This window comes from Amblyomma maculatum, chromosome 3 (genome assembly GCF_055883805.1).
Source record: "Amblyomma maculatum isolate TAMU_Amacu chromosome 3, ASM5588380v1, whole genome shotgun sequence".
In the NCBI taxonomy this organism is placed as follows: Eukaryota; Metazoa; Arthropoda; class Arachnida; order Ixodida; family Ixodidae; genus Amblyomma; species Amblyomma maculatum.
In genome coordinates, this window is record NC_139346.1 from 123,494,667 (window position 1) to 123,518,834 (window position 24,168).

Consider the following 24,168-nt stretch of genomic DNA (forward strand, 5'->3'; position numbering starts at 1 on the left):
CCCAGACACGAGCAGTGGGAGGCGGCCCTGACCAGCGACAACCTGGACCAGCAAGCCTGGATTATCCAGCTAGTCCGCAAGTCAGCTGCTGCCAGCGGAGCCCTGGACTAGGGGCACCGACCACCCAGCTCCTGCGATTTTTTACTGATTATTATGCTCATTAAAAGTTTTCTCTCTCTCTCTCGTCTGTAGCAAAAGACGAATATAAGGAAGGTTTTCCTGAAATCCTTATTAGCACTTGAGCATAGTGTATAGGGTGTATGCTTCAGAGTTTTATTGGTATAAAAACAATTGTTCGCCCTTAGCCCAACTTTCGATTTATTTCAGGCAGCCCAATAACCTAGATTGCAGAAGACATATTATATCAAGTAATATGGTTCCTCCAGTGCACCTGCGTTGCATTTAGTATAGGAAAAAATTTGTACTTTTTTTTCACAGAGGAGCTGGCAACAAAGTCAAGGAAAAGTTAAAAAAGCAAATCGGCGGCAATCAACCAATTATTACGGTGTTGAGAAAATTGAGAGGCTGAGGAGATGATGTTTTGACAGGGTCACGGAAGTGCAGCGAGAAAACATAACTGTGGTGGTATCAAAGTCTTTCAGATGCGATGGCAACCTTTGCGTAAAGATAACCACTGTTTTGGGGACGCGAGCAAAATGCACAATCGCAGTGGCAACCAGCAGAACAAATTTGGATAACGCTTAATTACTACAGTTAAAGCTATGATTTCGACAGAACATTATCAGCCGCTTTTTTGCAATAGCAAAATGCCTGCATTCATTCCCAAGAAGGCCTTATAGTACACTGGTGTGGCGTACCTACCTGTAACCACGTGATACCGGCTGCAGCCGAATGCCTCACTTAGATGCTCTCGTGTCACACGGTCTGCTCTCTCTCCCAGTGGGCCAGGAAGTGAGGTGCCGCGGGCACCCGGAAAGGGTCATCGGGCAGAAGAAAAAAACTATTAGATAGGCGGTCGCGTTTAAAGTAGACACTACATGTATTCGAAATTCGGAGGTTCTTTCGAAAACAGTGGAACCACGGCCGTTGGTAAGAGTAACGCATGTAGCTGGCGGTCGATTGTGTGGTGTCTTTCGTTGTATGTATATATATTTATGGGATAGCTGGAAAACATGAAAGGCAACATGCTTCCCGAAGAAGCGTTTAATGAGGGCATGAATAATATAAGTGACTTGTAGAGGACAAAAATTATGGTGCTGCTTCTGTATAGAGGGACAGAGTAGATTGAAATCCTAAATTAGATCTCTCCCGCACCACTTATGTATCGCGGGTTATATAGAGGGAAAGAATTATTTCAAGCGTAGATTTCTATAGGCTACGACAATGATAGCTTATACACTACCTTTAGGATATATCGAGATATTTACTCCTACATGTACACTGAACTGTGTTTACTATAAGTGTGTTTTCATGTCCACCATTGACGCCCTTTCATTTCCTTCCATACTACATGTCCATTCGCAACGTCTTTCAGCTACAAACCCTGGTCGACGGAGACGCCCCGTAGATCCAAGCTGCGAGAGAGGGCAAGCTCTAGAGATGGTAAGATAAAATTACGACTCCGATCTATATTTGAATATTTTATGAAGCCGTTTATTCCTGTGAGCCAATGTTCCTACTCCTCCAGCTGGAATCACACGATTCAGAACGTTAGGCGCGACCCACAGCAACATCCAAGAAGTGCACCGACAAATAAAAAAGATTACGCTAAGCTATATTCAGGTCCACAAAATAATTTGAATTATGAACAGTGTTAAAAATAGCAAATAAAGCGCGATTGTGAGAAATAATCCAGGCAGCAAAATTCACCAATGGGGAAGTGTGCGTTCCATAATCTGGCCAAGTAGGGCAATTTTGTTTATATGCCACATTGTTTATAGTTTTGAATGAGAAAATACTCATATGGTAATTCTACAAAGGCCTGCGATTCTGAAGCAAGTAATCAAGTACATTAGCAAAATATTGACTGTTGTTTCCATAAAAGGTTCACTAATGCGCTTGAAGCTATTCTAAACCATGTAAATTCAAATAGTTGTGACATGCCGTTACCTGAAATGGTACTACGACCACAAACATGAAGAAAATGTGGCCTGTCATCAAAAAATTTTTTTTTTTTTTTTCATTTTATAATGGTGTCTCTGAGTTAAACATTGAAATGTGAAAAAATATGAGAACTGTTCAGGCTCTACACTTATAACACTAGTGCACAAAAATATACATAGTGGAGCAGACGCTCCCCCTGACGGTACCAAAGAGCTTAATCTATTCGTAGAAGCAATTTATTATAGCAAGTGTTAGTCTTTGTCTTTGAATTTGTGTTCTCCCCTGCCAGCTTTAGGGGGCAAAATGCAGAAGCAAGACCAAGCTATAACTTGGCTCAACTTAATTCTCTGCTTGCCAAAGTCCACGCGTTCCACCCATATCGCAAGTAGGCAACCGGATCAATTATAAGGTTTTTGTTCTGTATTTGTAACGGGAAGCCCGTTATACTAAGTGGTACGGGCCGAGGCTCTTTATTTTTCTTTCCTTTTCTGCCTCAACATAATATATGTATTTGTAACGGGACGCCGAATACCGATCACACTGCATGACAAGAGAGGGGCCATAATCGTAAACACAATTCGAGGCTTTCAAATATCTCGATCAATCGCAGATACGAATGGTTTCGTTAATAAGTCTCAAATCGTCTATATAACGGCCTTGCTTTGAAGATTGTCGCGGACAGCAGGGCAAGACACGAACAACAGGGCTAAGCTGTAGCGGCAGGCACAGTTCCGAACACAGCGCGCGAGCCGACTTCAGTGTCCTCTTCTTCGAGGCGCCAACTAAGAACATCAGGAACACCAGGTGGCAATATTATGCATTTTCAGCAGGACAGAATCGAACCGTGTTGCTTTCAATAATAAATTGTTTTGCATTATCAGGACAAGGAAGCATGCAAGCAAACACAAGATACAAAAAAGAACACATGTAAAAGAGACAAACCTCTCAAAATGTAGTTAAGTGTGCGTTGAAATTGAAACATCGTTGGGAAATGTGCGCTGCATTCAATTCAGAAAAATTTTCTTTGTTCTCAATACTTAAACGGCAAGCGTGCGAATTATACAATCATTTTAAATTTAAAAAGCTACAGCGTGTAATTTTTTGATGGCTGAGAAAATTACTGTAATGAGTCAACGCGTGATATCCTGGCCTGCATATTGCATTATATCGGAAGATACCAATGTGTAAAGGCATGTAAATATTCAAAAATTTTAAATAAGTTAACGAAATTGTTGCTAACTTTTTGTTCGAGGAGACGAAATTGTCATTGTTGAAAACTTTTGCGCCAAATCGAATAACAATCAAAGTTTGGAGTTTTTTCTCATTAGTAAGCAGATGGTTGAATAAAAGCTGCCCTATTTTTACGGCAATTCTCATAAAGACAGAACCTACACCGACTCTTCTTGCCGTCCTGCCGTGATCAGTAAATGCAGAATGAAAGGTTCAGCGATGCGAAATGCTCAATTCATTTAGCGGTTCTTGCATGAAACATACATGGCATCTAAGATTGAATGGAGCGGGAATAATCTTGCTTGATTGTTGCCGCGCCGTTCAGTCTTATATGGTATATAAGATACATTCAAGCTACCAAAAAAATGGGCCTTGCAAAACTGGCCTTTATCCACACTGTGCAGGCCTTGCCTAATATGCAGCAACCCCTGGTGTAAAGTCCTGAGGATGAGCTTGAATCTGTTTCGTCGTCAATCGAACCAAATTAATTTTAATACTTTACACACACCAATACATAAAAAAATGCGCCCTTTCTATTTGAGTCGGTCCAGAAGTAGCAATATTTGTATTAGATTGTATCAGATTAAGTTTAGAAGAAATATCACTTGCACAACGCCCACGAACACTGCTTGAATGTAAGTTACTCGCAACCAAAATTTACGATGAAGCACCACTAACGTTTGAGGCCTTTCAGAGTAGCTCTCTTTTTTTTTTTTCAGGCTTTTCAATACTGAAGCCAAATAAATTCTCTGTGGCTTTAGGTCTTCATCTTTAATAATACATGTCACATCTGTGAACTAGATTCTTAAGAAAGGGTCGCCAAAACAGAAATAAAACTTTCGAATCTCTGTTTTCAATATTGCCGTTGATTGTGGCCTTAATGTCACTCCCTACATCACTAAATAGAGCGTGAAATGTCTCGTGCCCTTAGTAGAGCTAAACGACCAGACCCCAGCTCAATGGAGATAGATGTGTTTATTGAAAGGAAAGGCAGAGAGGTGAAAGATGAGTATCAGACCTGCTACTGGGCTGTAAGGAAAGGGAAAAGGAGAAGCTCAGAATCAGCAGGTCTCAAGAAAATATGACGCATTCCACATTACATAAGCTAAAAGCTAACGCGTTTAATATTAGTTGTTCGAGAGGAACCTTTATTAAAGCATTTAGACCGCCACGTGCTTTTTCCGTGTCGATACTGAGAGACCAAGCCCCGGCAAAATTAGTTGTTACACCTGCGCCAAGTGGAGCCTGTTACGTATAAGGTATTTACCAAGGTAAGCGCTAATAGAATTAGGAAAACCTTAGACTGCCGCCAAGTAGAAGATCAAGCAGATTTTCGGAAAGGGTACTCTACTCTCCATCATATTCATACTATAAACCAGATGGTAGGAAAATGCTCGCAATATAACCAGCCCGTATAGATAGCATTCATTGATTACAGAAAAGCATTTGACCCAGTAGAAACCTCGCGGTCATGTAGGCATTGCAAAATCAGGGTATAGATGAGCCGTACGTCAAAGTGTTTGAAGATATGTATAGTGACTGCACAGCAACCATAGCTCTGAATAAAATGTAACAAAATGCCTATGATGAAAGGTGTTAGGCAAGGACACACGATTTCCCCAGTACTATTCACAGCTTGCTTAGAGGAAGTATTCAGAGACTTGGAATGGGAGCAGTTAGGGATAAGGGTAGATGGAGAATACCTCAGTAATCTGCGATTTGCTGATGGCATTGCCTTGCTAAGCAACTCTGGGGATGAACTGCAAATAATGATTGATGACCTAGACAGGAAAAATAGAAAGGTAGGCTTGAAAATCAATATGCAGAAGACTAAGGTAATGTTCAACAGCCTCGAGAAGAAACAGTTGTTTACGTTAGGCAGCGAAGCAGAGGCATTAGTAGGCGAATATGTCTATTTAGGACAGGTAATAAGCGCAGATACGGACCATGAATTGGAAATTACAAGAAAATAAGATTTGGATGGAGCGCATTTTGCAAGCACTCGTAGATTATGACTAGCAGCTAAACGGTACCGCTGAAGAGCAATGTATACAATAGTTCCATTTCACCTGTACTCATCTATGTGACTGAAACTTGGATGCTAAGAAAGAGGGTTCTGCGTAAGTTGAATACAACGCAGAGGGCTATGAAACGAAAAATGGTAGGGGTAACATTAAGAGATAGGAAACGTGCAGAGTGGTTTACAGAAATAACTCAAGTTACTGACGTTCTAGTAGACCTCAAGGAGAAGAAATGGGCATGGGGAGGACATGTAATGCGAGGAGAGGATGACAGATGATCGCTTAAGGTAACAAACTGGAATGGAAGGCAAGAGTACCAGGGGGCCGCAAAACGTTAGGTGGGCGGATGAGGTTAAGAGGTTCGCAGAGGTCGAGTGAACGCAGGTAGGACCGGTTTATGTAGAGGAATATCGAAGAGGCCATCGTATAGTCGGGCTGATGATGATCCTGGATGTCATTGGAGATTACCGCTGTCTGAACACGTGTCACCAGGGGTGTTCAGCTTCCAAGGTGTAGCCACAGAGCAGGACCTCCTCCTAAGCCTCTTTAGAAAGGAGAGGGAAGAAATGAAAAAAAAAAGCATTTCGGGGCGGTGCACCAAGTCACAGTGTGAAAGCACCGCCGAAGGTTGACATGTAAGGCCCGTACAAAACATTTCAAATATGAAGGGTCAGGAGGCCGCCTGAAAAGGGAAATTATTAGTCTGAACACTGCGAAGCAGTCGTTCTACGGTTTTGTTTCGCGACCGCGTGCGGGTTTAACCATAGTATCGGCGCAAAACGCGATATTGATGCAGAATGTCTCGATAGGGTGTTAGGAGATGGAGGTCTGCGGCCCGGAGGCGAGAAGCACGGGCAGCCACATTCCCCGCCTCATTGCATAGAGGACCTGTGTGGCCTGGGGTCCAGACCAACATAGGAGTAATGGTCAAAACACCAGCAGGTGTGCCGAAGGTGATGAGCCGCCTGCGAGGCGATGGAGCCCTGAATGTATTGAGAATAGGCTAAGCACGAGTCTGTGAAGAGAATTTCATTGGTGGGATGGGAAGTGGTGAAGGTGATCTTAACGTCCCCTCGACGTGGTGATCCTTTGTAATCACAGCGGCCATAAAATGACATGAGGAGCAGAGGCTTCCGTGTGCTATGATGCGTAAGTGGACGTTAAGGATATGCCCAGGTGCTCGAAATTGTTTCAGTGTCTTCCACTGCAGCTCCTCCTTTCTCTTTTTTCTTTCATTCCAATATTCATCCCTTTCATTAAGGCGTATTAAGGTGCCCATCGCAGAGTACGTGTGACAATAACATCGCTTTTAATTTCCTACACACCAATTCACAATTTGCCCTCGGTGATTTGGTGGTATAACAAGGTAGCGCTCACTTGAGTGACTTGTTATGTCACGGGGGTACATAGCATGACTCGATTTGCAGGAGCATGTAACAGCAGTAACCCATTTATTATAGGGGAAGGGGGGGATACGATGAGAATCGTACCAACAGGATCTTTTCACCATGGTTAAGGTAAGCCAATTTAAAACCCCCAGACACGTTTGTGGGGCCAGGATGAAGCGGAGGATGCCACGTGATATGGCATAAAATGCGATAGCATGCACAATGAATCGATAAGCATGTGAGATAATCGAGACAAGAAATGAGATTAGTGATTGAGAAAATAGCCAAATGCATGCACGCCTACAATGAGGCATAAGGATAGTCATGGATAGGAGTTGTAACGGTGCCACCACTTACATATAAAAGCCGAACCTAAGTGAGTCCCATCGCTTTGCTTGCAGTTAATCAAATGTTGATATCCTGTTGCCATCAAAGTCGCGAAGAAGTCTATTGCAGAAAAAACTGAAATACAAAGATTGCATAAAGGAAGTGCCCTAGCCCACTGATACCATATAAGAGCTGTTGAGCCCCGTGGCGAAATTAACTTCATATCTTGTGGTCCAAAATTCAGCCAATACTGAGGTCTAATTAGGGGGTCTTTTTTTTCGTTGACCTAAGAACCAAAGCATCAATATTGAAGTTTCCACTAGTCATGACGGCAGTTGAGAATACCGTACCGGGAAACCGTTTATGTATATGTAAAGTATATCTTAGCGGCCTTGAAAAATCGTGGAACTCTTTTTTTTTTGATGGGATAAACGCTTCGTCACTTTGCTCAACGCTTTCCTTACTGGGGAAAGCATGTCGAGAGAGTGAGAAAAAAAAATGGATGTGGCGCGTGATATATGCAACAAGCTGTTAATTTTATAGCTTTGTTTAATACCTAAATGTGAATTAGCGCACACCGCAGTTGAGGTGGTGCAAACATTCAAGCCGACATTTTTGTAGCCGGGCTTTAATGTTTGATTCGCGTTTTTACTATTGACACCAGAAATAAGATGTTGACACAGCAATTATAATTTAAGTAGCAAAAAATGTACTTCAAATCAGCACACAAGACCCCCACTGTCTCTGTTGACTTTGCTTGGCTGAGATAATTATGCATCGTTGTTTCAAAGAAGGCTAGTTTTATTAACCTGGCGCACGTTGCATAACAGCTAATATTAGTTACTCACCTGCGTTACAGAAACGTGGAAGTTAATGAAAAAGGTTGCTCATAAACTAAGGCAAGTGCCGCAAAAAACTGAAAACGAAATGATGGGTGTAAGTATAAGCGACAGGAAAAGAGCTCATTTAATCGAGGAACTAACGCGGGTTAAAATTCTAGGCAAAGAACATGAAATGGGGATAGGCAGGGATTGTAATGTGAAGCCAAGGAAACGGATGCTTGAAAGCTGCGCCTGTTTAGCGGAGTGGATTTCAAGGCATGGCGAGCATAGCATGCTGGCAGTAGAAAAAGCTGTTGGAATGAGATGAAGTTGTTAGCTTTAAAGCGCACAGGAGCGCGCTAATTAGAGATATATAGGAACTGCCCTTGTCGGCCAATGGGTGTAATCAGGACGACAGTAGAACGGAGCCATCTGAAAAAGAGGTTTTTCGCATACCATTCTCCCAACGGAAAACACTGGTGCCCATTGCTCCAGTTCTTAACCTATGTAAACATAAAGCATAAATAATCTTCCCATCCCATGGCTAAGCAAAACTTTTCCGCACAATTTAGTTGATATGAATTTATATAAAATGCTGATGGCCATTATAGCATTTTTGCATCTGTTCCTCGAGAAAAAGAAGCGGCACTTAACTCGATGGAGAAAGTTTCAAACACAATGCGATCATGGTTCTATATTCGACAGACACGCTTGACGTTATGGCGCAGAAGGATACATGATAAATGAATTAATAGTTTGCATGGGCAGACGGGCGCACTGAATCTCCAGTGATCCAAGTTCCCACACAGCCTGAGTCACTCGGTGTATCCATTTACGCAGTATCGGTTGTGCGAGACCGACGATCTTCTTGTCATCAACGAACACTTCAGGTCCTTCAGAAACAAAAAGAAAAAACGAAAAGAATTGCAGTGCGCACAGCACCTGCCGCCGCGCCGACAGAGTGCACATTTGCCTATGCGCTGTCCACACGCGCGTTTATCGCACGCATTCAACTTTGTCCTTCCCAAGTCTCAAGATGCGTCGCAACAAATGACCCGGCAACTACAATGCAGTCCCGTAAACCTTCATATATCTTCCCGCGCTAATTTTGCAGCCTCAGCGCCACAGCTTCAAACACATCCGGACGCTACAGACATTTTCTCTTTAAAAGATTATGGAGAGAATCTTCGCGCTTCATAAATAATCTAAAAGCGAAGAATAAAAAGGAGGACAATGTCACCTGTTTTTTCTCCGGCATGCAATAGCAGCTTTCTGTGATGCAATGTTTCAATGTGGCAGCGACGGCCAATACGAATGGACTTTTAGAACACTTGACTGTAAAGGGGCTACAGAGCGGCTCCTAAATCGGCCTCTGAACACATGAACGATTATGACGATTTTTAATTTCATGTGATGAAATTACGACACTTGGCTATAGGCTATGGTCTATGATTATGTTAACTTTAACCTGGCATTACACAACAGTCCTGTCCTTATTGAGCCTTGTTTAATCTAAGAAAGGTTAAATGAGATATTCTGAAGAACACATTTATGAGCGACAGTCTTGAGTAAGGCTTTGCGGAATGAATAGCGCAGCAGTACCGGAGGTTCTGGCTAATAAAATAGAAAAAACGCGAATTTCTATTTCATTTTGCTTAAATCTAAACCCATATTATAATTTTCTATGGCCAACTATAGAAAATCATTACCATTGTCGGATATAGATATTTGGCCCAAATATCTATAGCCGTTCCTATGGCAGTCTTTAGATTTTTCTATAGCCTCTGCAATAGAAGTCTTCAACCTTTTCAATACACTTATGGTTGCACATCTACTGCAGTCTTAACAATATAAACTTTTGTTGTCAGCTATAAAAATTCATTGTATCGCCGAATATAGATATTTAGCCCATAAAGCTATAGCTATAAAGTTCATAACATATGGACATCTGGTGTCCTAATTCTATTTCAGTCTTTAGCATTATTTATAGTCAGCTATAAAAATTCGTCGCGTGCGTGTGTGTGTATGCGTGCGTATAGTTCTCTACCTCTTTCGACGTTTATTTTCAATTCTATGCCTAAGTGACTGATAATCGACCAGTGGTCACTAAGATGAAAATAATTATGGACCGGAGGTACTCGCCGCAGGCGGACTACAATGAGGCGACCGAGCTCCCACTAGTTTTATCGAGTCTGTAACGCAGTCTATTTGTCATTCAGAATTTCGGTTGTTGTCATATGGTCTGCCGTACCATATGGCATATATCTGCTAATCAACTTTGAGGCAGATAGCGATAGGGATTCGAACCGACGATATATGTACCTTGATAGAAGGATGTATGACTGCTGGACTATAGGTTTCTCTATAGACAATATTCTATAGCCAAGCTAAAGCCGCTTATATGGCTTGCCATTGGTAGCTTTAAAGACATTTACATATTTATAGGCGGCTAAAGATAGCTTTATGACTGCTGATGTAGAGCGTCAGGAACATAAGACCCTTATATGTAAGTAAAATTGCCCCTATTGTTCTCAGTCTGTAGCTTTAGAGGCATTCACATCTCTATTGATACCTACAGATAACTATCACTACTAATCCATAGCTTCAAGACCACTCACTTTTCTATAGACATTGACATTTCTATAGAGAGCTAAAGATAACTGAGTTACTACCAGTCTAATGCCTCAGGAGCATGGACTTTTCTATGGCCAGTTAAACAGCTTATATCACTTGCAGTCTGTAGATTTAGAGGCATTAACATTTCTATAGACAGCTTAAGCTAACAGTATGACTACTAGTGTATAGCTTTAGGAGCATACATAATTCTATAGCCAGATAAAGAATTTTTTATGCTTCCCAATCTACACCCAAAGTGGTATAGAATTTCCTATAGCTGCCTATAGAGATTCCTATAACAGTCTGTGGCTGACTATAAAACTTCATTGACAGGCATACCTGACCATAAACGTTTCCATTGAAGCAGACAAACCATTTTTGTATGGGAATGTGTGTCCCGAAAGTCTCACAGCAAAACATTTTGTCACACTTAGTCATGTGCTCGATGCCTTGCCTTCGCCTTGCATATGTATGCAAGCGAATATGAATTTGGCCGTTATGCTTCCTCTTTTACAGAGGCGTCCCGCTAGAAGAGCCAAATGCATGTACGTGTGCAGAGGGCTGCCTAGGCGCACCGCCTACGAGCCAGACGGCAAGCCATGCGACGTGAGTGAAAAGTGGACTTCCCGCTAATATAAATAAATAAATAAATATATATATATATATATATATATATATATATATATATATATATATATATATATATATATATATATATATTGCCACCTGGCGGTTGTACCTATGTCTCTGTGTTACAGTTTGCCGTGAGCCCCTGTCTTGACTGTGTGTCTCTGCCCCTGTTGCCGTTTCTCATAGATCCCTTTCTTCGTGACAGTATATATATATATATATATATATATATATATATATATATATATATATATATATATATATATATATATATTGTTACGAGGCACGTCGAGATATTAGGAGGCGATGGTACGCCGTAGCCGCAACAGTCCACCGTCAGGGACACACTCACAGGAGAACCAGATGTAGCTGCAGCGTCGTCTTTCTCTACTAGGCCAGCACTTCGTCATCGTCTATTTCACTGCGTACCGTAACAATACCCCCCCACGGAAGAAGCACAGTCCCGGTGCGTAGACTACACAGAGCGCGAGATATAAGGTTTGAGACGGGCGACATGCACGACTTCTGGATGATGGTTTGCCGAGGAGTGGCGGTTCACAGGGATAATCTCGTACGTCACGTCGGTAAGTTGTCGCAAGACCTGGTAAGCGCCCACGTAGCGGGGCAGAAGTTTCTCGCACATGCCTACACGTCGAGCAGGGAGCCAGATGAGATCGAGGGAGCCAGGAGGGTAGTAGGCGTCACGGTGCTGGCGATCGTAACGGTGCTTTTGAGAACGCTGGGACGCACGAAGCCGGTCTCGAGCAATATGACGGGCGGCATCAGCGCGGGCGATGGCATCAGAAGTGTAACTGCAGGAGGAATCGTCAAGAGGCAGTAGGGTGTCGAAGGGAAGTAGAGGATCGTGGCCGAAGAGTAGATAAAAGGGAGAGTATCCGGCGGTATCATGTCGTGAGGAGTTATAAGCGAATGTTATGAAAGGTAAAGAGATGTCCCAGTCACGGTGATGGTCAGAAACATACATTGACATCATATCGGTCAGGGTACGATTAAGGCGCTCAGTAAGACCGTTCGTTTGTGGATGGTAGGCTGTTGTGAAGTTGTGGCGCGTAGCGCATGAGCGCAGAAGGTCATTGACAACTTTAGAAAGGAAGCAGCGACCGCGATCGGTGAGCAGTTGACGAGGAGCACCATGAAGCAAGATGACGTCATGCAAAAGAAAGTCTGCAACGTCGGAGGCACAGCTGGTGGGGATAGCTCTGGTTATGGCATACCGGGTGGCGTAATCGGTCGCTACGGCAATCCATTTGTTCCCTGAAGTCGATGTGGGGAATCGCCCGAGCAGGTCGAGACCAACTCGAGAAAAGGGCTCAGTTGAAACTGCGAGTGGTTGCAGGGGCCCACTAGGGTGAAGAGACGGGGCCTTCCTGCGCTGGCACAGCTCACAGGCGGCGACGTAGCGACGAACAGAGCGGTAGAGTCCAGGCCAGTGGAATCGCCGTCGAACATTGTCGTATGTGCGGGACACTCCTAGGTGCCCTGCCGTAGGAGCATCATGAAGGTGGGCAAGAACAGCAGAGCGTAGATGTGTCGGGACAACAAGCAAAAGGTCTACTCCATCTGGGCGCATATTGCGTCGGTAAAATGTGTTATTAAGCAGCACAAACATACTGATGGGCGGATCGGTGCTGTCGTTGCGCAGGTGATCAATAATGGGGCGCAGGGAAGGATCACGACTCTGTTCGACGCCGATGTGGAGAAAGTTCGAAATGGACAAAACGCAGTCGTCAGCAGTATTGTCAGGAAGTTCAGGAGGGTCAACGGGGTGGCGGGAAAAGCAGTCGGCGTCTTGATCTAGGCGGCCTGACTTGTACACAACAGTAAACGTGTATTCTTATAATCGCAAGGCCCAGCGACCTAAGCGGCCAGTAGGGTCCTTACGTGATGACAACCCACACAAGGCATGATGGTCCGTCACTACGCTGAAGGGCCGCCCAAACAAATAAGGGCGGAATTTGGTCAACGCCCAAACAAGTGCAAGGCACTCGCGCTCCGTAATGGAATAATTGCGCTCGGACTGAGATAGAAGGCGGCTGGCATAGGCAATCACACGAGGGTGGCCGTGCTGGTACTGGGCAAGGATGGCGCCAATACCATGTCCGCTAGCGTCGGTGCGCAGTTCTGTAGGCGCAGACGGGTCGAAGTGCGCCAGTACAGGAGGAGCGGTGAGCGCGGAAATGAGCGTTGTGAAGGCCTGAGCTTGTTCATGGCTCCACGAGGAATTCACCTTTTTCTGCAAAAGGGAGGTAAGGGGACGTGCTAGGTCAGCAAAGTTCCGAATGGAGCGACGGAAGTAGGAGCAGAGCCCGAGAAAACTTCGCACATCACTTGTATTACATGGTGTAGGGAACTCGCGGACTGCATGAACTTTATCAGGGTCGGGCTGCTCACCATTTTTGTATATCAAATTTCCCAGGATTTTGATCTGGCGGCGGCCGAAGCTGCAATTTTTTGCGTTGAGTTGAAGACCGGCGCGGCGGAAGACTGCCAGTATCGTAGAAAGCCGTTCAAGGTGACTTGTGAACGTGGGAGAGAAAACGACAACGTCATCTAAGTAGCATAAGCACGTTGTCCACTTGAAGCCACGGAGAAGCGAGTCCATCATGCGCTCGAAGGTCGCAGGAGCGTTACAGAGGCCAAATGGCATGACTTTGAGTTGGTATAGTCCGTCAGGGGTGACAAATGCGGTTTTCTCTCGATCCCGCTCGTCGACAGCTATTTGCCAGTAGCCGGAACGCATGTCAATCGAGGAAAAATAGCTTGCACCATGCAAGCAGTCGAGGGCGTCGTCAATTTCGCGGGAGCAGATAAACGTCTTTTTTAGTGATCTGATTGAGGTGGCGGTAATCTACACAGAATCTCCAAGTTTGATCTTTCTTTTTGACTAAAACGACAGAACACGCCCAGGGACTGCAGGAAGGCTCAATAATATTATTTGTCAACATCTTGTCGACCTCCTCCTGTATCACGTGGCGCTCAGCAAGAGAGACTCGATAAGGCCTTCTGTGAATAGGGCTGCATCACCAGTATTGATGCGATGGGTAACGACAGATGTCTGGGCCAAAGGTCGGTCGGCAAAATCAAAAATATTCTTGTACGAAAGCAAAGGTCGGAGAGAGCACCGGCTTGCTGAGGTGTCAAATCCGGTGCTATCATGGAAGTAAAAAGGGTCGAACGAGAAGCTGATACGGGGGGTTCAGACACAGGCACAGGCCTGAGGGCAGAAACTTCGCAGTCAGCCAACGGAAGCAAGTCAGCGAGTGCAATGCCATGGGGCAAAACTTGGACACAGTAGATAAAGTTAAGCACGGAAAGATAGGTTCTGTTATCAGTGACGGCCAGGACAGTGTGAGGGAGTATGACGTTACGGTGGAGAACAACATCGGTGATTGGACAAGTGACGTATGTACCATCAGGAATAGCAGGAAACGGGGCCAAAGGAACATACATGGCAGCTTCGGGCGGTAGGCGAACAAACTCGACGGAGCAGAGGCATGGCTTGATATCTGTGCGGTCGGAGCAGAAAGGCAGGTCTAAGCGAAGGAGGCCATTTGAACAATCAATCAGGGCAGAGTGCGCCGTTAAAAAGTCGATGCCGAGGATCACATTGTGAGGGCAGCGGTTGATTACAGTGAAGAGCACCGGGGTAGTTCGACCACAAATGCTCACGCGCGCAGTGCAAAGTCCCACGACGGCAGCGACGCCTCCGTCGGCGACACGAACGGCTATGAAGAGGCGGGTGTGACAATGTTTTTGTGTTTGCGGCGAAACGAAGAGCTGAGGACGGAAATTTGGGCACCAGTGTCAATGAGGGCGGCAACAGGCACACCATCTACACAGATATCTAGAAGATTGCGGCGATGAGCGAGGGTCAGCAGAGGATTTTCGGGCCGGGTCGTAAATGCAGCTTCACCTCCGGGAGCTGCATTGATCAGTTTTCCGGGAGCGGGCCAGAGAAGTGAGGGGACGAGGAACGGTGAGGTAGGGGCGAGCGGGAACGGCGGGTCTGGGAAGACGGCGATCGGCTGGACATGCGCGGGGATGGCGGGTTAAAGTCACGAGAGGGCATATCACGGAGAAAGGTTGGTGTGGTCCGTAGGCGGTGCTGCGATCATGATAGAGGCGAGGTCGAGGTGGCGGAACCCAACGGCTGCGGCAATGGCGAGAAATGTGGCCGGCACGTGAGCAGTTGAAGCAGATGGGTCGGTTGTCGAAGGTCCGCCACTCTTCTGGGTTGCGGTAGCGTCGGGTAGATCCGGGGTATCGCGTCGGGAAGGGCACAGTCGGAGCCGCAGCAGCTACCACCGGAACGGTGGGCTGGACAGATGGCTGTGCGGACGGCTGACCAGAGCTGAGGCTTACGCTCACATTATGGCCCACGTTCGCGAATTCTTGGCGAACGACAGCTTGAATCAGTGCTATAGTAGCATCCGCCGGCTGAGGTGTGAATGCGACGGGGGCTATTGCCTCCAGCTCTCTGCGAACGATCCTGGTCAAGTTTGGCTCATGGGACGGCTGCTGCAGTGTTGGCAGATCCTCGCACGAAGACGTAGCAACTCTGTTTGGCAAGCGGTCGAAGCGGGGAGCAATACGACGATGTTTAGCTTGCTCAAACCGCCGGCATACCTCGAGGACGGAGTCGACCGTCGTACAATCTTTGCAAAATAGAAGGTTGAAAGCGTCGTCAGCAATGCCCTTTAAGATGTGGCCCACCTTGTCACACTCTGGCATGGCGCTGTTCCCTTTGCGGCATAGAGCTAGTACATCTTGTATGTACGACAAATATGATTCGGTCGACGACTGTGCTCGCGATGCCAGGTCCTTTTTAGCGCCGAACTTGCGTCCGATTGGCTTGCCAAAGAGATCCCGAAGCTTCTCTTTGCACATGTCCCAGGATGTTAGATCTTCTTTGTGCGCCTCGAACCAGACGCGCGCCGTACCAGCCAGGTAGAAAATAACATTTGCAAGCATCAACGTTGCGTCCCATCGGTTGTGCTTACTGACGCGCTCGTACATAGCGAGCCAGTCTTCGACGTCGATGTCATCGGTGCCGCAAAAGGTTCCCGGATCACGAGGCTGCGCAACGACGACAGTGGGCGCTGGTTGTGCCGCTGTGGAGGTAGCTGCGTCGGACTGCATTGTGCTAGCACCAAGTTGGCGGCCACTACGGAGATCCAGCTTGTGGTATTGGTGTCTAACCCAGCAGCTCCACTAAGATGTTACGAGGCACGTCGAGATATTAGGAGGCGATGGTACGTCGTAGCCACAACAGTTCACCGTCAGGGACACACTCACAGGAGAACCTTACGTAGCTGCAGCGTCGTCTTTCTCTACTAGCCCAGCACTTCGTCATCGTCTATTTCACTGCGTACCGTAACAATATATATATATATATATATATATATATATGTCTTTATTAGGCCAGTATAAATTGTAATGGGCCCGTTACCTAAAGAATATAGAACGTTACGACTACCACGACTGTTCGTTTTACATGTTTATTTCGCCGACAATTTCTGCAATTGTATTCCCTTCGTCAGGACAGTTTTACAATATTCCAGTTTCACGGCAATTGGTTTGAAGAGAAAGACGAGGTGTTGTGACCGCGCCCCCACAGCTCACTTGAGAGAGGGCGAGGCAGCACTGAAGGCGACTCCCTCTTTCTGCCCCATCCTCCCGTTCCCGGTTCTTCTCTTCCTCTTCCTTTTGTGTCACCCCTTCTCCGCCTCGTTCTACTCGCACCTTTGCAAGGTCCACTGTTGATCTTTTTTATTTCTATTTTTTTAGCGCAGTGTCGGCTTTAGAATGTGGCATGCTATGCGATCTTTTTTTTATTAGAAACATTTGCCACAAGGCATAAGTTGAGAAAGGGGGAATGGAATGCAGGGGATAAAAAGTTATAAGGAGGGAAGTCCAGTTTCACTAATGTAGTCGCAGAGGTTGGCGGTTTAGTAGTTGTTCATTCTCCATTTCTCGCAATCACAATCGCGGTTCCACCGCAGGCCCACCTTCATGAGTAGCCGTTTTCTAACTGGAGCCGTTTTTGGGCACGTCCATAACAAGTAACACAAATCACAGATCTCAGGTGAAGTGTCACAGTAAGGACACCTGTCAGTCACTTGCAGATCTTTTTACCCGTCACCGATGACGAACAGATGGGGTCAGAGCGCCCCTGCCCGAATCCGACGCATTGATACGTCCTCCTGCGCAGTAAGGCACCGAGGGAGAGGGTGCGAACGCGGAGGAATGAGAACGCGTGTTCGCTGACGCAGAACTTGAGAATCAGAAACGTGGGGCAAGAACGAATCTGGGTGAAGACGGGAAGGTGGTGGATCGCCTGATGTGTTTATGTGCGTCATAGCATCCGTTTGAATATTATGTGGATCGCGAGCATGGCCGCGAATCCAGTGTATGCGCGCTGGACATGGGAACTTTGAACAGAGCAAATGAATGGACTGTGTTATTTGGAATGTGCGTCGAACGACCTTAAGCTGTGTAATGGCAGTGAGAGAGTCAGTGCAAAGATGAACTGAATTGAATGTAGAAACGGGCGGATGAGAATAAATTACAATGTAAATGGCATTATAAAGCGGTCTTACTTCACTCTCAATTGAGCTTCAGGGGTGGGTTCACACCTCCTCGTGCCTTTCTTGAAGCCGATGACCTCGAAACTAGATTATTGTAAAAGTGCCTTGACGAAGAGAATACCTTTCCCGAAACTGTCGGCGAAAGAAACATTAAAATCTTTTTACTATATACGTATAGTATACAAAAGAGACGTAGTTGGTTGCTAGATGTATGCACAAGAAAAAATGCTTCATACGGCTTCTTGATTTAGTTTTATTGACTAGAAAGCGTTTGTGCAGTATAGCCTTGAGAAAGGCAGGGCTCCGGCCTAAACGTCGACTAAAAATAAATTTAAAGCAGGCAGCAGTATAAAGCATTATATATATATATATATATATATATATATATATATATATATATATATATATATATATATATATATATATATGTTGTGAGCCCTCCACGGATCTTCTTTCATTTGTATACCATGATCTTCTTCTTCCTCTTGTACATACCATCATCATCGTCCCGCGGTGCCGGCTTGGGTTTTGTCTATCGAATAAAACGCCAGACACGGCATCCGTTGCCCTGTCGTCTCGACCTGGCCTTCTTCCACAAGTGGTGGAGGTGAGACTTGTTCCCTTGCCGTTTTGTGCCCTGGGGCCAGATCCCGCGACGGTTCCGTTCGGGAACTGGTTCCTTTCGCCGCTCCTAATTGGTTGCTGCGTCACGTCCGGCGTGACCCCCAAAACTTCCGGAGGCGGCTCCACGTTTTTCGCCTACGTCACGGAGCGGCACGGGGCGGGGCCACCGCTCCGAAAGGAACCGTTTTGCCGGCCGGCGCAGGAACCGCGACGAGTTGGTCTGCTTCGAGATGGAACCGCTCTGCGCTCGCTGTGGCGCCTCATGGCCGTAGTCGAGCGACGGCGCGCGCCGCGCAGCTGCTTGAGTACGGCCGTGGTATCCTTTTTTTTTTTGTGTGTTTTTTTTTGGGGCAGCGCTTTGCGGGTTTAGTAAACTAACGCAGTAAAAAAAAAAAGAAGAACGAGACAACGCCTTTTACATGTTTCAGGAGGTTTTGCGGCAACACTGGCTAAGGCTGCGTGCCGATCGCGAAGCGAAGTGGGGACGAAGGGGTATGCCGGGCTGCCGTCAGAAGCAAAGGTGCTCTACGCGCTTCGATCGCTACTTTGCGATCGGGAGCTCTCGGCCAACAGCAGTGCGACCATTTGAATCCGGCAGTCGTAGAGACAAATAATTCGCGTCCGTAAGTGCGGGCTGAGGTTTCCCTCCTTCTACATCAGCGGAAGGGGAGCAGACGGTGGCTGACTGGGTCGAGTGCAGTCGGATTCCATGTGTCATCGGCTGCGTCCTACATTGACAGCTATTCACGGAAAGGTCTCGCATACTCACGACGCTTGAGCGGCCGATAAGGCTACGGACGCTGCCCCGCTACATAGGCAGGCGCGGACGCGCCGGCGCGGTGCCGGTATCAAGCAGCTCGTTCGTACTCGCAACGGCGGCAGCAACTCCTCCGTCAAAGAGCTAGCGTGATTCGGACTGCATACTACGGGCGTTGTAGACATCGTTATTAGGATATTTGCCACTCTGTGCGAAAGGCAGAACTTACAAAAACTTCACAGCGAGCGAGAAAGCAGACGACGCCGCCGCGCGCGCAACACCATCTAGCGGCGAAGAAAGGTACTCATGAGCCAAGATAATTGCTTGGCAGTTGTTAACAGGATGCTTCTAAGAATATTTCAGTCTATTATTCACTAGTTTGCATTACTATGTAATTATTAGGTTTGTTTCGTGCTTAACACCACTTTGGTACAAGTATTTGGTACCAGAAAAAGCCACATGCTCGTGATGGACACGCCTACGATCTGTGGCCATCGCTGATTGGCCGCTGTCTTTCCCGTCTTCGCCGTGAGGTGGCGCCCGCTGTCTTGCTGACGTCAAATTGACGTCATCTTGAAAGAGAACGGTTCCCGAAAGGAACCTCCGCTGGATACGGCCCCTGCCTCTCGCTGGAGCTGCGTTCCGGTCGCTGTTTACCGCCTGCCACCATCGTTATATCTACCGAGAGTACCCACGAATCGAATGAGTCGTACGCGTCTTACATAGAGGCCATACTCGCACTTTGCCGGCGTATTAGTCCCACCACACCGGAACCTGAACGCGTACACCACATCTTGAAAGGAATTAATTTTGTGGCTTAAAATACCCTGATTGCCCAGAATCCATCTACTGTTGACGCCATTATTGCGACCTGCCAACGCATCGACCAGCTGCAGTCCTGCCGATTGCAGCCCGACCTCTGCTGACCTGGATCTGCGGGCACTGATTCGAGCCATCATCCGGGAGGAGCTCGAAGCCCTCAAGCCTGTCTTTCGACACGGGTGCGATCATTCTTCCGTACCTTCTAATGACGCCGGTCTCCGCAACATCATTAAAGATGAGCTTGCAACCATCACCCGACCTATGGCGTCCGACCCTCCTGCACCCCGCCCAGCATCGACTTACGCGCACGTCGCAGTATTATCCCCTCCTTTTGTTCCGCCGCCCCAACTGGCATCGCCCTGCAACCACATCAACGCCGTGACGACGGCTCAGCCTACGCCACCCTACTACGCACCTTGGCGCCCCTCTCGCCCAGTGTGCTACTACTGTGGAATACGAGGACATATATCCCGCTTCTCTCGTCGACGCATTCAGAACGAGCGGCGTGGTTACGACGCCTTCGAAAGTGACGTACCCTCATATTATCAGCGACGACCTATTCCCAGCCTACCTCGTCGATCCTCTCCACCGCCGGTATCCTCGTCTGAACCAAGTGGTGTGCATGTATCCCGACGCCGGTCCCTTTCCCCATACCGCCGCTCTGTTTCTCCACTTCGACCAGCAACAACTGTTCCTATCCGTCACTCGGAAAACTAAGCGATGCACTTTCCGGAGGTGAAACTGCACTCTGCAAACTTACCAAAAGTCCTCCTCATCGCCCGTACAATATGATTTCCGTTTTAGCTGAAGGATTACCGGTCGAAGCTTTGATTGACACAGGGGCTGCAATTTCTGTTATTCGCGCTGATTTGTGCCACCGTGTGCGGAAAGTAACGACACCATACGATGGACCTCAACTTCGTGGAGCAAATGACGTCCCACTATATCCTTCAGCAAAGTGTACACTTCGAATTGTTATAGACAGCGTCCGCCACCATGTGAAGTTTGCTGTGCTTTCACTGTGTGCGCATCAGATGATTTTTGGATGGGATTTTTTGTCGACCGCTTCAGCGTTAATTTCTTGTGGCGACCGTGTCATTCATATGACAGACATTGATTTTTCATCTGACATTTCTGAAGGACGTTATTCCCTCATTGCCGCAGTTGATACTGTATTGCCTCCACAGTGCGAAAAGCTTGTTACCGTTGTGTCGGAACACATCACTGACGGGGATGTACTCATCGCACCATCTCATCGTCATCTTGCACGTGGAATTGCCTTCCCATCAAGTCTTGTACGATTCCGCAGCGGCTCAGCGATAGTAGCTGCCACGAACACATCCCGTGAATCCCTCGTGCTGACTAAAGGAACTTTCCTGCCATGCATAATGGATGCTCACCCTATGTCCATGATGGTGCTCACCGCCCCGATACCTCAGCAACGTGATTCATCGCACGTCTCTCTTCTCATGCTGTCGAAGACAATCAGTCCGGACCTCATGCCGCACCAACGCAAAGAATTGCTGGAATTGCTTCAAGCCCATCAAGCCATTTTTGATGCCACTTCTCCACCACTGGGACGGACTAGTGTTGCACCCCACCGCATCATTACTGAAGGTAACTCGATCGTACACCGACGACCTTATCGGGTTTCTCTCTCGGAACGAAAAGTAATCGAAGAAAATGTGAATGACATGCTCCGTCGCGATATTATTCGTCCATCAACAAGCCCACGGTCCTCCCCAGTAGTAGTAGTTAAAAAAGGACGGATCGGAACGATTTTGTGTTGATTATAGCGCACTCAACAAAATTACAAGTAAACATGTCTACCTTATGCCGCGAATAGATGACGCCCTTGACTCTCTACAAGGCGCCGAATATTTCTCGACCTTGGATCTCCGCTCAGGTTATTCGCAAATACCTATGCATGAGAGCTACAAAGAAAAAACCGCTTTCGCAACTCCCGATGGACTTTACGAGTTCAATGTTATGCCCTTTGGCCTGTGTAAAGCACCAGCAACATTTGAAAGAATGATTGATACGGTACTTCGTGGCCTAAAATGGAGAACCTGTTTATGCTACTTGAACGACATTGTTATCTTTTCGGCAACTTTTAACGACCATCTCACGCGCCTGAATGAAGTCCTGACGTGTCTTCAGCGGGCCTTCAGCTCAATACCAAGAAGTGCCACTTTGCACAGAAGGAAATTAAAATATTGGGAGATCTGGTTAGCCATGACGGCATTCGTCCAGACCCTGATAAAATAAGCGTGGTCTTGAACTTTCCTCGTCCGCAACGGACTGCAGATTTGCGCAGTTTCCTCGGCCTGGCGTGATATTTCCGGCGTTTCATAAGGCATTTCGCAACTATTGCGGCACCACTTCATGAACTACTTAAAGCGCGCAGCTCTTTTGTGTGGACTGAACAGTGCAACACTGCTTTTACCGACCTAACGCACGCCCTCACATCAGATCCCGTTCTTGGCCACTTCAGCGACAGCGCTCCTACCATCCTGCACACTGATGCCAGTGGTCACGGTCTTGCTGCTGTCCTTTTGCAGCGCGATGCAACTTCGCGTGAGAAAGTTATTGCATTCGCCAGTCGGACCTTGACTCCAGCTGAGAAAAACTACATTACCGAGCAGGAATGTCTTGCCGTCGTCTGGGCTGTTCAAAAGTTTCGCCCCTACTTCTATGGTCGGCACTTTACAGTTGTGACCCATCATCATGCTCTTTACTGGTTGTCTTCACTGAAAAATTTGACAGGCCGACTTGGCCGCTGGATTCTACGCCTGCAAGAATACAATTTCGACGTCGTTTATAAATCGGGTCGCCAACACCAAGGCGCCGACGCTCTTTCTCGCTGCCCACTTACGGAATCAGCCTGCTGTTATTCTTCGCAACGCATTTCTACCTCTGACCACAGCCGACCATCTCTTCCCCCGACGCATATCACAGCAGTTTCTTTTGACGATTATGAGCACAAACACGCACCCCGCTCGCAGCAATTCGCTGATGCCAACTGTCGGCCCATCATTGACTGCCTTATCGACGCTTCGAACTCGCCCAATGCTAGGCTTCGCCGACAGCTTCGCAATTCCAAGCTCGAAGATGGCATACTACGCCGCTACGTGTATTGCCCTGATTGAACTCGTTGGCTCCCAGTCGTGCCGCGTGCGCTTCGCCTACGTATTCTGGCGGCTTTCCACGATGACGCTACTGCCGGTAACCTTGGTTTTAACAAAACATATGACCGCGTGAAAAGACGAATCTTTTGGCCTGGCCTATCTTCTACCGTAGCTAAATACGTCGCTTCCTTCCATCTGTGCCAATGTCGCAAGCGGCCGACTTCTTCGCCCGCTGGCCTCCTACAGCCTCTTCCATGTCCCGCCACGCTATTCGACGTCGTCGGCATCGACCTATATGGTCCCCTACCTCTCTCCGAAGGGGGTAACCTTTGGATTATAACAGCTGTCGAGCACCTTACACGCTATGCTGAGACGGCCCCTATACCGACTGGTTCCGCTGAAGAAGTAGCTAATTTCTTTTTGCGGTCAATTGTATTGCGTCATAGCGCTCCTCGGGTGCTTCTAAGTGACCGCGGGCGGCCTTCTTATCGACAGTCGTATCCGAAGTTCGTCGTGCCTCATCCACCCTCCATAAGACAACCTCAAGCTACCATCCCCAGACTAACAGACTGACTGAGCGATTTCATCGAACCCTATCGGATATGATATCCATGTACATCACACCGGATCATCAAAATTGGGATACTGTTTTACCATTCGTCACATTCGCCTATAATACTGCAGTACAGCGGACTACCGGTTACTCCCCATTTTTCCTCGTTTTCGGCCGTCCTCCCACTACAATCCTCGAGACTTCCTTCTTCTCTACGCCCGATTACTCCTCATCATTACCAGCCCAGTTCTTATCCCGTGTGGCCCGATCCCGTAATCTTGCCCGCCTCAACACAAAAGCGTGCCAGCAAGACAGCAAGAGTCGCTACGATTCGAAGCATCGCGTGGTCTCTTTTCGTCCTGGTGACGAAGTACTGCTCTATACACCACTGCGCACCCCTGGCCTTAGTGATAAATTTCAGCGCCGCTATGTTGGTCCCTACAAGGTCATCAACCAAACGTCCCCAATAAACTACCAAGTCACACCCGTTGATCCCCCAGCCGACCGACGCCACTGTGGAACTGAAATTGTTCATGTATCTCGCTTGAAGCCGTTTGTGCGCCGCGGTACATCGGTTGA

The 24,168-nt window shown here is 47.1% G+C and overlaps 1 protein-coding gene across 3 annotated transcripts in view; it reads left to right on the forward strand.

Moving 5' to 3' along the window:
- The window catches only part of LOC146195934 (uncharacterized), a 35,654-nt gene that overhangs the window by 7,209 nt on the left and 4,277 nt on the right, over positions 1-24,168 (forward strand). For 2 of the 3 annotated variants that reach the window (XM_084597967.1, XM_084597968.1), the window contains exons 2-3: positions 1,496-1,563; positions 10,984-11,073. In XM_084597967.1, coding sequence (XP_084454093.1) covers positions 1,496-1,563; positions 10,984-11,073 — 158 coding nt within the window. Of the gene's footprint in view, positions 1-1,495; positions 1,564-10,983; positions 11,074-19,925; positions 20,088-24,168 lie in introns of all 3 variants that reach the window. The other variant, XR_014706055.1, reaches the window with a different exon arrangement.